Source organism: Balaenoptera musculus, chromosome 19, assembly GCF_009873245.2.
Source record: "Balaenoptera musculus isolate JJ_BM4_2016_0621 chromosome 19, mBalMus1.pri.v3, whole genome shotgun sequence".
NCBI lineage: Eukaryota > Metazoa > Chordata > Mammalia > Artiodactyla > Balaenopteridae > Balaenoptera > Balaenoptera musculus.
In genome coordinates, this window is record NC_045803.1 from 25945481 (window position 1) to 25959234 (window position 13754).

General features: G+C 44.5%; 1 protein-coding gene across 4 annotated transcripts in view; it reads left to right on the forward strand.

The window, feature by feature from the left end:
- Positions 1-13754, forward strand: part of C19H16orf78 (chromosome 19 C16orf78 homolog) — a 96213-nt gene that overhangs the window by 81653 nt on the left and 806 nt on the right. For all 4 annotated transcript variants that reach the window (XM_036832150.1, XM_036832149.1, XM_036832151.1 and 1 more), the window contains 3 exons: positions 762-875; positions 1392-1539; positions 11307-11559. In XM_036832150.1, the coding sequence (XP_036688045.1) occupies positions 762-875; positions 1392-1539; positions 11307-11559 (515 nt within the window). The remainder of the gene's footprint in view (positions 1-761; positions 876-1391; positions 1540-11306; positions 11560-13754) is intronic.

The window sequence follows — 13754 nt, forward strand, 5'->3', positions numbered from 1 at the left end:
TGCAAGCCGGGCCGTCAGCCCTGGAGACCAGTCTCAGCCATCACCCCATGACCCCGACACCCCACGGCACACCCCAAGAGGAGACCTAGTTGATTCAGTTTCCCCACGATGCTCCAGCACCCCATGCCCACCCCTTAGAGATGGGCCTGGATGTGCCTCTGTGGGCCCCTCCCCCGATGGGCCCTGGTGCTCCCTAATGAACCTTACTCTTTCCCTGGGCGCTCCTGGCAGCTTTCAGGGCCGAGCACACGTGCCTCGAATGGACTTGCACGTGCCTGACCTTCCTTTCCCTGCAGGCAGACAGGAGCACCCAGGGAAATAGAAAGGCAGGAGGCACTGGGGTCACAGCTCTGGGAGGACAAGATGGGGTGGGAGTGGGGCAAGGAGAGGAGGGGCTCTGGGCAGAGGGAGCAACCCTGGCTGGGCTTGAAGGCTGGAGGTCGTGGTAGGGAAGTGGCAGCTAAAGAGGCCATTTGAGGGCCGGAAGGAATACCTGCCAGGCTGGGGCATGGGGCCCTCACGTGGACGGTGATAGTGATGGATTTTGGGGTAGAGAGGGACAGCCAGACCTGGGGCTGGAAGGCCATCCTGGGGGCGGTGTCATATGGATACCGGGTGCGTCAGGAGGCAGAGGGGCTGCGAGGGGGAACGGGAGTACCAGAGTGGGTGCGAAAGCTGGGTGGCACCTTCCCCTCTGCAGGGTGCAGGGCTGGTCTGTGCCCAGTGGGCCAGCCACAGGGTTTTTCTCCCTGTTCTTTCAGAAGAACAAACCCAAGGTGGTGACACTCTCTACAGCACCTGTGAAGGAAGAAAAGAAAGCCAAAAATGTCCAGAAACAGCAGGGAGGGAACCACCAGGTGGCATTCTCTAAGCAGGTGACACAGCCCCACCACTGTCTCCACATGGAGGAGGGGCACCCACTCTGCTCCTGCGCGGGATCGGCTACTTTTTTTTTAATTTAAAGCTCTAAAATTCATTCCTGCCCCACACTAGCACCCAAATGGATCACCTGCCCCCTCCACCCATCCAGCGCCCCCCAACACTCTGCACACCCCGGTGGGAAGACTTGCACCCCTGTGGTAGAGTTCATTCTTCCCGGGTGCCACCTCCCTCCCCTAAATCACTCAGGAGTGCCGCTGGAAAGAGGAGACCGCCAGCGAAGGCTGTGGTTTCCATGGTCCCTCAAGGCCTCCCTCTGAGCTATGGGGACAGAAGGGAGGCGTTGGTGAGCGGACACCAGTGTGCATTCCTGTCCCAGTGTCCCGGCGCCCAGAGCAGGACTCTCCTCCGGCCCCCTCGCCTGCCTTTCAGCAAGCCCTGGCACTTGCTCATTTCGGGAATGAAGGAGGCGGAGCCAGATCCCTGTTCTCTCTCCTGTAATGTCTCTCCAGCTCCCCTCCCAGGCTTCAGGGCAAAGCTCCAAAAAGCACGGGGAAGCCTCCGCCCTATACCGAAGGCTCTACAGAGCGGAAGCAAAGGGAAAACGCCTCAGCAGCATGACCCCGGGCAACTACCCCAAGGATGCACCTAGGAAATCTGGTAAGGGAAGCGCCTTGGTCCGGATGCCAGAACTGTCCTCATAACTGCCCTCCTATCAGAGGGACCAAAAGCCCACAGCATCCTTAGGGCAGCACCATCCACGTCGACCCAACCTCTGTGTATGCAGGAGCCCCACGTGACTGTTCAGGGAGTCACAGCGCAAGGGGGTGTGGCCTGGACAGGAGGCGAGCGGATGTCAAGGCTCAGCTGGCACCAGGGTGTTCTCTTCTCAGGAAGCCAGTATAATGGCCCCCAGGTTTCTGAAGCCATTTTGGTGACATCAACCTCATGTCCAAATGATCTAATTAGTTTAGATACTGTGACAATGTCAAGGTGCTACAGAAGGTACCACACCTGCTGGCTTGAAATCTGCCCGGTGATGCTTGCACCCAAGAAGAGGTGGGCTTGGGTTATGCCAGACACCTATTGCCAAGACTTCCTGAGTTCAAATCCCAGCCCCACCAATCGATAACAATCGTATATGAGATGTTATATAATCCCAAGCCACTCCAACTCTGGAGTCTAGTTTTCACATCCATAAAATGAAACATAACATGACCTGCCTCACAGTATAGTTGTGGGTTGAGGCACGGAACATACTTAGCCTGATACAGAGTAGGTGCTCAATAAATGTTAGCAAATGGTTATTTCTAAGTAAACATTTTGCTAACGTTCTCTGGTGGGCTGTGTTGGAAAAACATGCATTTATTGTGCCTGGCCCCTTGGGATGGAGGTGTATGGTAAAAAAGAAATCTGGTAGGGATTCCAACTAGCCCAAAGGTAGAGGGGCAAGAGCCTTCAAGCAGGGGCTCGTTCTTCTGTACAAACTGCGCCCATTGTGCCCCAGAAAAGCTCTTTTTTTCTTTTTCATTGAAAAAGTCATTGTAACCAAACTGTAGTTACTTGCCTGTCAGAATTAAATATGATTGGCTCTAAATGCAAGGCAGAATCCTGGACTGAATCCTAAAATAGCTCTTCAGTGGAAAAATTGGTGAGACCCAAGAAAGCTCTGTAATGTGCCCAGGTTAATTGCTTGTTCCCTGCTTATGTAAGATGTTAACATTAGGGGAAACTGAGTGAAGGGTGTATAGGAACTCTCTGTACCATCTTTGCAACTCTTCTGTAAATCTTAAAGTACTCCAAAATAAAAAGTTTATTTAAAAAGTAGAAAGAGATTGACTTATGCCCTATGGGAAGCCCCACACCTTCCCCAAGTTTCCCGTCACTCTCAGTGTCCTGGTCCTGCTGGGACCCTGAGCATCTGTAGGTCTCACTTCCAGTGGCTGTTTCCTTCTCCCTGCTCTCTGCCAACCCAAACAGAGAACACATTTCCTTCACTTCTCCCCAAACCTTTCACATGAAGCCTTTATGTATAAGCAGACTTTACTGAAGGTTTCGGGCAACAGAGGGAAATAATTACATCACAGACTTAACACAGCAAACATATTAGAAGTCGATTATGATCCCCTCTTGTTCTTCAAAGTCCTTTGTCCCCTGCCACCAGGAGGTTTCCCTGGCTACATTTCCTGCAGGGGTGGCCTCCAGATGTTTTCCTCAACCCCAAGACTAGGGCTAGAGTCAGACAAGCCAGGCACCCAGGTCACAAGATTTAAGGAGGTGCTCTCTCTCAGGTGCCAACCCTGCACTTTCATGAGCCTGAGAGCAAGCACCTCCTTCAATTTTGTCCCCTGGGTACCTCGTTTGTCTCACTCTAGTCCTGGTTCTGCCCAGCTCTCCCTCTTCTTCCCTCTTTCCTCTCCCCTCCACTCCATCCTCTGCCTTCCTTGCCCCGCACATTCCCATTGGCTTCTTACATCAAGGGATCACTTTGTTTCCTTTGTTTCACTGTCTCATTCCACACTCAATGTAATCTATCAAGATATTTTCCTAAACAAAGGCAGTTCCTTCCCTAAGAGAAACTCTCATGCAAGTCGATTCATTTTTTTCATTTCACTGCACAAGGATGCCAGCAGGGCAGGCTGACTCACCAGCTATTTGGTCTTCTGCAGTTCCCCCTGCATCTGCCCAGCCCTGTCCCGCACAAAACCACCCTGTTGGAGAGCAGTCTTCCCTCTCCTAATGTAATACAACCAATGGCCGCTGGGGGTCAGCAGATGCTCATGCCCCTCAAGTGCAGCAGCTGTTCAGAGGCATCCAGGAACCACCTGGGCATGCAGGTGTGGCACCCAGGACTGAGTCAGGGCTGAGCCTGGGCACAGCAAGGGGAACTTACTGTGAAGGCTGTCAGGAAGCCTGAAATGAGTGAGCAGGATCTGGTTTGGGAGTGAAGATCAAGACAAAGCAGCCTCTAGGAAGGGCATAGAGGCAGTTAAGGGCTAAAGCAGGAGTCTAAGAGGGGGTAAGTGTAGATCAAGGAAAAGTATTCTAGACCAGAACATCTGTTTCTAACCTCCCCCAGCCCCACTCAGCACCCAAATCATTAGCATCATTTTCAAGAACCAGATCCCCTGTGTGTCCCACGTTCCCTGTCGGAAGAGTAAGCTCTTTCCACTCTCCATGTCGTGGTTCTGTGTTGACCTGGTGGGCATGACCATCAAACATTCCCCACCACCTTCGGGACTGGAATGTGACAACTCAGCCCGTGCAATCACAACCACTCCTGCTCTTCTGTGTTTTCGGTGTTGTGATGGCCACAAAATCAGAATCTGCAAAACATTGTGAGTGTTCTGAACGAATGATATTAACTGTCCCTGGCTCCAGAACACCGAAGCGAATAGAAGCAACAGTGACAACACCCATGTGGAATACTTTCGCTTTTCAGAGCAAACTGCTTCGCCTTTGTCACCTCACCTAATTTTCACCAAAACTCCCACTCACTGCTGAAATGCCCCTGTCCCTCCGCTGATTACCATTCGGCACATTCAGGATGCAACAGCCTGCTGCCCCTCCCTTCTCCTCCATTGCCTCTCCTCCCTTGAATTCCCTGAGCACACTTTCTTCTACTTTCTTTCCTCTTTCACCACCCTCTCCTGGTCCCCTCTGAGGACTCACCCATAAATGCTGACTGCTTGGCCTCCTCCCAGCACAGCCTCTAGGTCAGCCCAACCCAGACCCAAGGCAGCAAGAGATCCATATGGCTAAGCCGAAGCTGTGGTCTTTGGTCACCTCACTTCTGTGAATAAAGGGTGCAAAATATTCCCATTTGGTGGGCTTCTTTCCCTTGCTTCATCTGATTTCCATAAAAGGCTTCTCTGACCCACACATAATTTCCACTTAAATTTATTACCCTCATATATTTCTAACTTGCTACTAACCAACCTTCCCTTCTTTCCCCCTTCCCAGACCTAAATTTCCCCTCTGAATTCCCCACTGATCAGTACTGCCATTCTCATCCCATTATACAAGTTTCCTGGCTGATTCTATCCAAAGGAGTGGCTTTAACCACTGTCTAGGGAATTCCAAATCCAAATCTCCAGACAGCCTTCTCTCCTGAGTTCCATTTACATGCCTGCTCCCAATGTTAGCTTGGATGTTTCTCAGGCTCCGCAAACCCCCATGCCTCCCCTTCACAGGGGCCATCGCATGGGCTAGCACTGGCCCAGCACAGTGGCCCAAGTCAGAAGTTGTCTCCCTCCATAGCCCTTTATGACCCATTACTGGGTCCTGGAGATTGTACCTCCTTCATAGCTTTTATCTCTTTCACTTCCTCTCCACTTTAACTACTATTATTTTAGTTTAACCCCGATCCTGTTCCACCCTAAGAACCTCCAATAGCTTTCCTCCTCTATGGCTACCAAATTGGCCTTTCTAATTTATTTGGGTCTTTATGTTTAAAGGGAGTTTCTTAGAGGCAGCAGATGATTGGGCCTTGCATTATTTTCAATCCAGTCTGACAATTTCAATCTTCCCATTGGGATTGGGATATTTAGACCATTTACACTGAATGTAATCATTGATATGGTTGAGTTTAAACCTACCATGTTGGGTTTTTTTTTTTTAATTATTTATTTATTTATTTATTTATTTTGGTTGTGTTGGGTCTTCGTTTCAGTGCAAGGGCTTTCTCCAGTTGCGGCAAGCGGGGGCCACTCTTCATCGCAGTGCGCAGGCCTCTCACTATCGCGGCCGCTCTTGTTGCGGAGCACAAGCTCCAGACGCGCAGGCTCAGTAGTTGTGGCTCACGGGCCCAGTTGCTCCGCGGCATGTGGGATCTTCCCAGACCAGGGCTCGAATCCGTGTCCCCTGCGTTGGCAGGCAGATTCTCAACCACTGCGCCACCAGGGAAACCCCACCATGTTGGTATTTGTTTCTAATTTATTCCATCTATTCTTTGCCCTCCCCTTCCTGTTTTTCTGCCTTCTTTTGGGCTGAGTAGTTTTTGTGATTCCATTTTATCTTCTTTGTTGGCTTGTGAACTATAACTCTTTGTTGTGCTATCTTAGTAGTTGTTTTAGGGTTGACAGGATTCATCTTCGACATATCACAGCCTACCTTCACCTCATAGTCTGTATCACTCACGTAGAACATAAGGAGCTTACAAGAGTATACTTCCATTTCTCCTCTCCCAACCCTCAGGCTACTATTGCCATTCATTGTATTTCTCCATAAGTTATTATAAACCCCACAATACACTGTTATTACTCTTGCTTTAAGCAAGTATCTTTTAGAGAGACTTCAATGTTTATCCATAGTTAACATTTCTAGGGCTCTTCATTGCTTTACATAGGTCCAGCTTTCTGCCTGGAGTCATTTCCTTCTGCCTAAAGGTCTTCCTTCAACAATTCTTATGGTGTGGGCTTGTTGGTGACAAATTCCTTCAGGTTTTATATATCTGAAAAGGTCTTTATTTCACTTTTGTTTCTGAAAGGTACTTTTGCTGAGTGTAGAATTCTAGACTGACAAGCTTTTTTCTTCAATGGTTTAAAATTTTGCTCTGCCTTCTAGCTTGCATTGTCACCAGTGAGAAGTTGGCTGTCATCTTTATTTATGTGTTCCCTGTAATGTATCTTTTTCCTCTGACTTCTTTGGAAGTTTTCAAGCATCTTGATTATGATGTGTCTTGATGTCGTTTGCTTCATGTTTCTTGTGTTTGTGTCTGGGGTTTGTTGAGATTCTTGGTTTATAGTTTCCATCATATTTGGAAAATTTTGGACCATTATTTCTTCAAATATATTTTCACTCCTCCACTCTCCTCCTCTCCTTCAGGAACCACAATTACACGTATTTGAAGTTCTGCAACTCAGTAGGGTTTTTTCCCAGTCTTTTCTCTGTTTCATTTTGTATAGTGTTTGTCACTATGTCTTCAAATTCACTAATTTTTCCTTCTACAATACCTAATCTGCTATTAATCCCACCCAATGTATTTTTCATACTAGACATTGTAGTTTTCATGTCTAGAATTTCAATTTGGGTCATTTTCAACCTTCTGTGTCTCACCTTAGCATGGTCAAGCTTTGTTGAACATACAGAGCTATACAGTTATAATAGCTGTTTTAGTGGTCTTGTCTACCAGTTCTATCTGTGTAGTTTCCTCTCCTGCATAACTAGTATTCAGCTGAGAGAAGCTTTTGCAGATCTCTGCAGCTCTCCATGCAGTTTTCTCCTGTTACTCTGCCCTGTGAATTCTAGCTTCCTTGGCCCATTTAAATTGTCTATTCTCTCTCCCCAACTCAGGGAAACTGCTAGATACTATCTAGGTTTTCCCCTCCCTGTGCTGCAACCTGGAAGCATCTCCCAGCTCTCAGCTGGGGCTCCCATGGGACTCACCTCTTCCTTTTCTCAAGGGCCACTGCCCTGAGTTACCTGTTGTCCAATGTCTGAAAAAGGCTGTTTCATGTATCAGGCCCCACTTTATAGCTGCTTAAGATGGAAGGATAAATCCAGTCCCTGTTACCCTATCTTGGCTGAAAGCAGAAGTCTCACATTGGCTTTTCCAAAGCACAAACCTGATTGAGTGCAATGACAAGTCATTGAAAAATTTTAGGAGGGAAGCTACCAAGTTAGATTTGAATTTTTAAAAGGTGACTCTGGCTAAGGGCCACTAAAAGATGCTGGGAAAACACTGGGAACACATTTCCAAAGTAAACCTTGACAAAGTCTGAGCGTCTAGACTAAGAAAATGGAACTCATTTGGCTTTCTCTCCTTGCCCACTATGCTCAGAGCATTCTGTTCATGCCAGGCAAGGGTGCATTCCTAATGCAGAGAGTTGGAGGGCAGTTACCAACTCTGTCTCTATGAGTACAGAGTAGTCCCTGGAGTCCCAAACATAGCTCACCAGAAATCTAACTTATCTGTTCAGCCATGGACTCAGGAACATGGGACATTTGGTCCAAGAGGGTAGCCAGGACAGGCTCCCAGAAAAAGGCACTGACAACCTGGGTTCACATTTTCCTGGATCCACCACTGTCTATGGCATCTTGGGCACATGACTTAATCTCTCCAATCCTCCACTTTCCCATTTGTTCAATGGATGTGACATGGTTGTGAGATTGTAGTTGCCCCCCTCCCTAGAAAGGCTTTAGAACACTGCCTGGCACATAAGTTATGCAATAAATGTTAGCTAATATGTAAAATTATCATTACCTTTTCTATTACTACTCTTCTTTCCTACATGAGACCTACCTTGACCCAGAAGAGGATCAGATGTCTCAGGAAAGGCTATGGCCCTTTCTCCAAGGGATTTCAATTTGTGTCAATGAAGATGTGTAGCTCAGGATTCTCCCGGAACACAGGACCAATTTCCACCATGCACAAACAGACTGCTAACACCACCTGACCCTATCACTCTATTAGGGGCCAGCTGTCAGTTTAGAGAGCCACACTGGACATAAAGTTTCCAGTTCAGCCACTGACTCATTATGAGACCTTGGGCAAGTCAAAGCTTCTCTCCAGGCCACTGTCCCTCCATTTATGTAATTGTAGAAGGTCTAGACTCCCCCAGACATACCCTGGTAAAATTCCTGAATTTTATTTATGAAATCTTGCAAGCTTACAGGAAGAACAACTTACTTACAAAGGAAATAGAGTCAGATTAGCATCAATCTGGAAGTGAAATAAACACCTATAGACTACTGAGAACAAAGACTTATAATCTCATAATCCTATCCTCAGCCCATATATAAGTTACCGTCAGGGTGAATGAATGATATTTGCAAATTCAGAAATATTTAGGGACTTTCTCAGTCATTTATCCATTCATGTATAGAAAATGCCCTGGAAGAGAGCAGAGGCACCAAATTAGGAAATAATTGGTTTAAAAATCAAAATCTAGATACACACTTAAAATCATGTGATATAGAAAGAATGAAAAAAAGATAGGCAAAGAGATAAAAAGAAATGCAAACATATGAGGTGGATTTAAGTCTAAAAGAAACAACAGGGTAAAAGAGGGATATTTTAAAATGTTAAAGAGAACAAATAATAACAATAAACCTACACACAACAAAAAATAGTAGTTTAAATAAACATTTAGAAATGCAAAGAGAATCTGTCAAAAATAAAGTTATAGTAGGAGACTGCAAAATACCTCTTTCGGAACCCAATAGACAGATCAAAGAGACAATTACAGTAAGTGCCTAGAAGAATCTAACCATGTAATTAACAAACCATAACTTTATAGTTGAATAGAGAACACACATTTTTATATGGCCAAAGAATATTTCTAAAAATCATCTGCATATTCATCAAAAGAAAACATTAACATTCAAAATAGTAAAGATTTTAGGGCCACCTACAGTATCCTAAAGCAATAATTAGAAATAAAATTAAAATTAAAAGATAATCTCAACAGAAATTAAGAAACACTCCTAAAATACCATTATTTCAAAGAAAAAAAACCATTGAAAATGTCTGTTTCATACCAAAATCCATGGGATGAAGGCAAAATCTATGCCCAGAAGAAAACTTACAGCAAAAACTAAAAGTAATCGTTCTTGTCTGTATAAAACAAACAAAAAAATTAACACTTTTATTAATTTAATGATATAGAAGAAATAATTAATATGAAAAAGAAAGAATTAATACATTAAATACCAGCTAAGATTAATGAAATACAAGATTAAAAGTAGTTAAAAGCATAAATCCAAAGCTAGCTTTTTAAAAAACCAAGTGACAAATAGTATGAAGTTATCATGAGCCTTGTCAAAAGAAGAGTCAAAAATATACAAGATTTTATATGAGAAAGGATGCATAAGCAAAGATAAGAAATACATTAAATGAATATTAATAGAATACTATATGCACATCTACAGAATACATTTGAAAATCCAGCATAAATGAATAATTTCCTATCAGACTATAAATTATCAAAATGGACAAAGAGTAGAAAAGTTGAATAGAGCAATTTCTGAGGTAAAAATTGAAAGATGGTAGACATTTTCCCACTAAAAAAGGCACCAGGACAAATGATTTCACACCAAGTTCTACCTAATATTTAAAAAGCAAACAATCCCAATGTTACTTCAACTATTGCAGGCCATATAAAATATAGACATTTCTGCATTAATTTGACAAGCCATCATAACCTTAAAATTAAAAGATTAGGCAAAAAAGCAGGCCAATCTCACAATAATAGATGATTTTAAAATGATTTTAAAAATTTTAGCAAATAGACTTAATGTATGAAAATGTAGCAAATATATCCACGTATGAAATGAATAATAAACCGTGACCAGGTGGGATTTATCATAGCAGGTTATGAATGGTTAGGTTAATCAATATCAAGATATCTAATAACATAATTTATTACATCAATAAATTAAAGGAAAATCATATGATCAGTAGATGATAGAAAAGCAATAAATAGAATCAAGCAATTATTACTAACAAAAACTCTACGTAAACCAAGAGTAGAGCTGCTAAATATTATAAAACATATTCCAAAAATAGTGGCAAATATCATTCTAAATGATGAAATGCTGAATCACTTTAATTAAAATCGGGAACAAAATGAGGTATGACTGCTATCATCATTATTGACATTGTTTTGGAGGGTCTGTCAAATGTAACATGTCAAGAAGAGTACATAATTTTTATAAATATTAGGAGGGATATATTTTCATTTTTCTCCTGATATGATTGCCTTTCTGCAGAACTCAAGAAATTCTAGTCAAAAAATAATAAGATCTGGTATGGTTGTTGGTGTACTAGAAAAAAAATTTTTAAACAGTAGTCTTTTCTCTATACTAGTCACACCAGTTAGAAATAGAAATGAAAAAAATATTCCACTCGCACAAGTAAAAATCTGTAAAATACAGAGGAGTAGTATGTTTAACAAGAAAATAATTAAGGTCTCCAAGCTCTAGTCCCAACAGTATTTCACTCAGTACAAACCCCGTATTTGGGTAACATCTGACCCTCACTCTTTCATTTCATATATGTGTGTCTTTGTGCACGCTGTTCCTCCTGCCCGCCCATGCTGTTCCTCCCTTTTTCATCTGATAAACTATTTGTCCTTTAAAAATCCAGCTCAAGGTTGATCTCCTCTGATACCTTCCCCTAAACCCCCCTTTAGGCTAACGTTCACTTTAGGTAAATTTTCTCTGGGGAGGGAGAGATGATTGAGAGAAGGAAATGAATGAAAGGAGAGAAAGGGAATGAGTTGAGGAGATGAGGGGAAAGGAGGGAGAAAAAGATGAATGGGGATTAAATGAATGTTAAGAAGGAGAACCTGCCAAAGCCCTGAAAAGACCTCATGTCTCAGTGATGTCTGAAGCCCTTGCAGCCTTCCAGGCCTATCCCCTTCCTATCCACCCTACTTCTCACCCCTACCAGGATCTAACTCCCTGTGACATCTGTCCAATTTCAGACTTACACATCAAGGATGAAATCACCCAAGAGTCCACTCAGCGCTTAACGCCATACCATCGACAAAGCATCATAGAACCCATGTTACAGGATGCTATCTTTGTCCCACGGAAGTCGACCCTCTTGCGAGACTGGGTTGGCAAGATGCCCGACATCTCCTACGAGCGGAAGCTGAAGAGCCTCATGGAGAAGGGCAACGAGCCCAAGATGGAGATGGTGAGGATGCTGAAGCCGGAGGAGGTGCTGAGCTGCCGGTGAGCGGCCCTGCGCAGGTGGGGCTGGGCGCGTTCTGCAAGACCAGGCTTTGCTCACGACTGCCTGTGGTTCATACACCTGGGCCGAGCCCAGAGCAAGGGAGGGTGGCTGCAGCATGTCCGGGCTCTGTCTCCGAGTCCAGAGGGCTGCTCCAGGGCTGAAGCTGTTGGCTTTCTGAGCAGAGAATCATCTCCTGAATGGACACAACATTTAGGCGCTGCCATTTTGATGGCACGCCTTTGGACACATACACAACCTTTCCAGAATTTCTATTTGTTTCACAAAAGAAACCATGAATATTATTCACAACGGAAAGAATGAGTTGTTTGTGGCCTCGTTTTAACAGGAAACTCCCCCAAGATCCTTTACACGATGGTGTTGAATTGCTGGTGACGGTAGCCGCCATTCCCAGGGCTACCTGCTGTATGTTTGGGGTTTTAGACTCCAAAGGGATCATGAACAAAGTATGAAACCATTTGGTATTTACTGCTCTTACCAAGGGGTCTCGCTTCTTGCTTGTTCTTTGTCATACTTATCAAGACCCACTGGTTTTCAGCAACACCAAACAGCTTGGTTTCTGCCCCCAAATCCAAGCATCCCTCCCCAGCCCAATGTTATTCTTTACTGTAAAGATGTAACTGACAACAGTCAGAAACTTTGGCAAAGGAGGAAATAGGACAAGAGACTAAGGTAGTCATCCTTGTAGAGTTCACAGCAGTGAACTCACCTGTAGGTTTCAGACGGCCTCAGATGCCTGGCATCCGAGGGCCCCACCACACAGTCCTGCTCTGCTGGCTGACTGGCTGTGGGATGGAGGGGTGGAATGGCTAACTGGCTGAAAGACGAACAGGCAGTCTCCTCGACAAGAGGGGGCTTCTGGCTCACGCCACCGCCACAGCTGGATGACTTTGGCTATGGGTTTCAAATTGATAAAGTGGTTTTAATTGATTCCAGCCAAAGACAGCCTACCTGGGCTCCATGGTGGGGAGAAAAGAGGCTTGGACAGGGTAGGGGGAGAGAATATTTGGAGAGATGGCAATTAACAAGCCATTAGAAAAACATCCAAGAAAAGGATGAAATTGTCCTTTGCAATCTTAGTGAGCGTCCACAGGTAGATATGTGTGAGATTGCCCCCTGGGGCTGGGCTGGTCAGGGAAGGGTGGGGCTGACCGGAGCCATCAGGGAAAGGTAGTACAGGTATAGCGACTGGTGAGTGGGGTCTGAGCTGGCTGTAAGAACAGGGAAGCTCTGGGCAGATCTTGAAAGAGAAGGGCAGTTCCCTGATGGCCTACTGGTTAGGATTTCAGGCTTTCACTGCCAAGGGCCTGGCTTCAACCCTGGTTGGGGAACTAAGATCCTGCGGGGCCACAGGTATGGCCAAAAAAAAAAGAAAAAAAAAAGGAAAGAGAAGGGAGACCATTCCCAATCGGTAGAAAATCCAGGTTCTATCAATATGCAGCTCCTCCCCCACCATCTGTAGCAAATTAACCAACCAGAATGCAGCCTGAACCGGGGGCCTCCCTCCTTATACTAAAGCTGGGAGCAAGGTCAAAGTTGATGGTGGAATAAGGGATATGATGGCAGAGATACTGTCTAAATCACATAGATGGCATCAGTCCTATTCTTCAGTCAAGTCAGAATGGTGGGGCTTTAGCTAATATTTTAAATCAGTGTTTTAATTTTAATTTTTTAATTGAAAATTTTAATTGTTTGAATACTATTAAAAATACTCACCTCTATTCCAACAATTTTCTCAGTCTTTATTTCCACTGTCCTGGATTTCCCCCTGCCCTTGGCCTCACTCAGATCACACACACATGGCAGTGATGAGAGAAAACACCTAACAATTTGCATCCTGGTTTTTTCTCCCCATTTGGCAATAACGTCACAGCCATATTGCATCTTCTTCTTCCTAATGACATTTTAACACTAGCAGAAGAGTCCTTGAAATGGATATTCCATTTTTTGCTTGACCATTCCTCTGTTGATGGAATTTCCTATTTTCCTATTGTTGATAACCCCAAAATAAACACTTTTGTTTATGTAGCTTTTCTTTCCATTGACTTCTCTTCTTGGGATAAGTTGAGGACCTGAGTGGAATTACTGAGTCAAAACTAATAAACCTGAAAAAAAAATAATAATAATAAACCTGGTTTTTTGGGGGGTGGGGCAGGAGGTGCTTGGCATATATGTT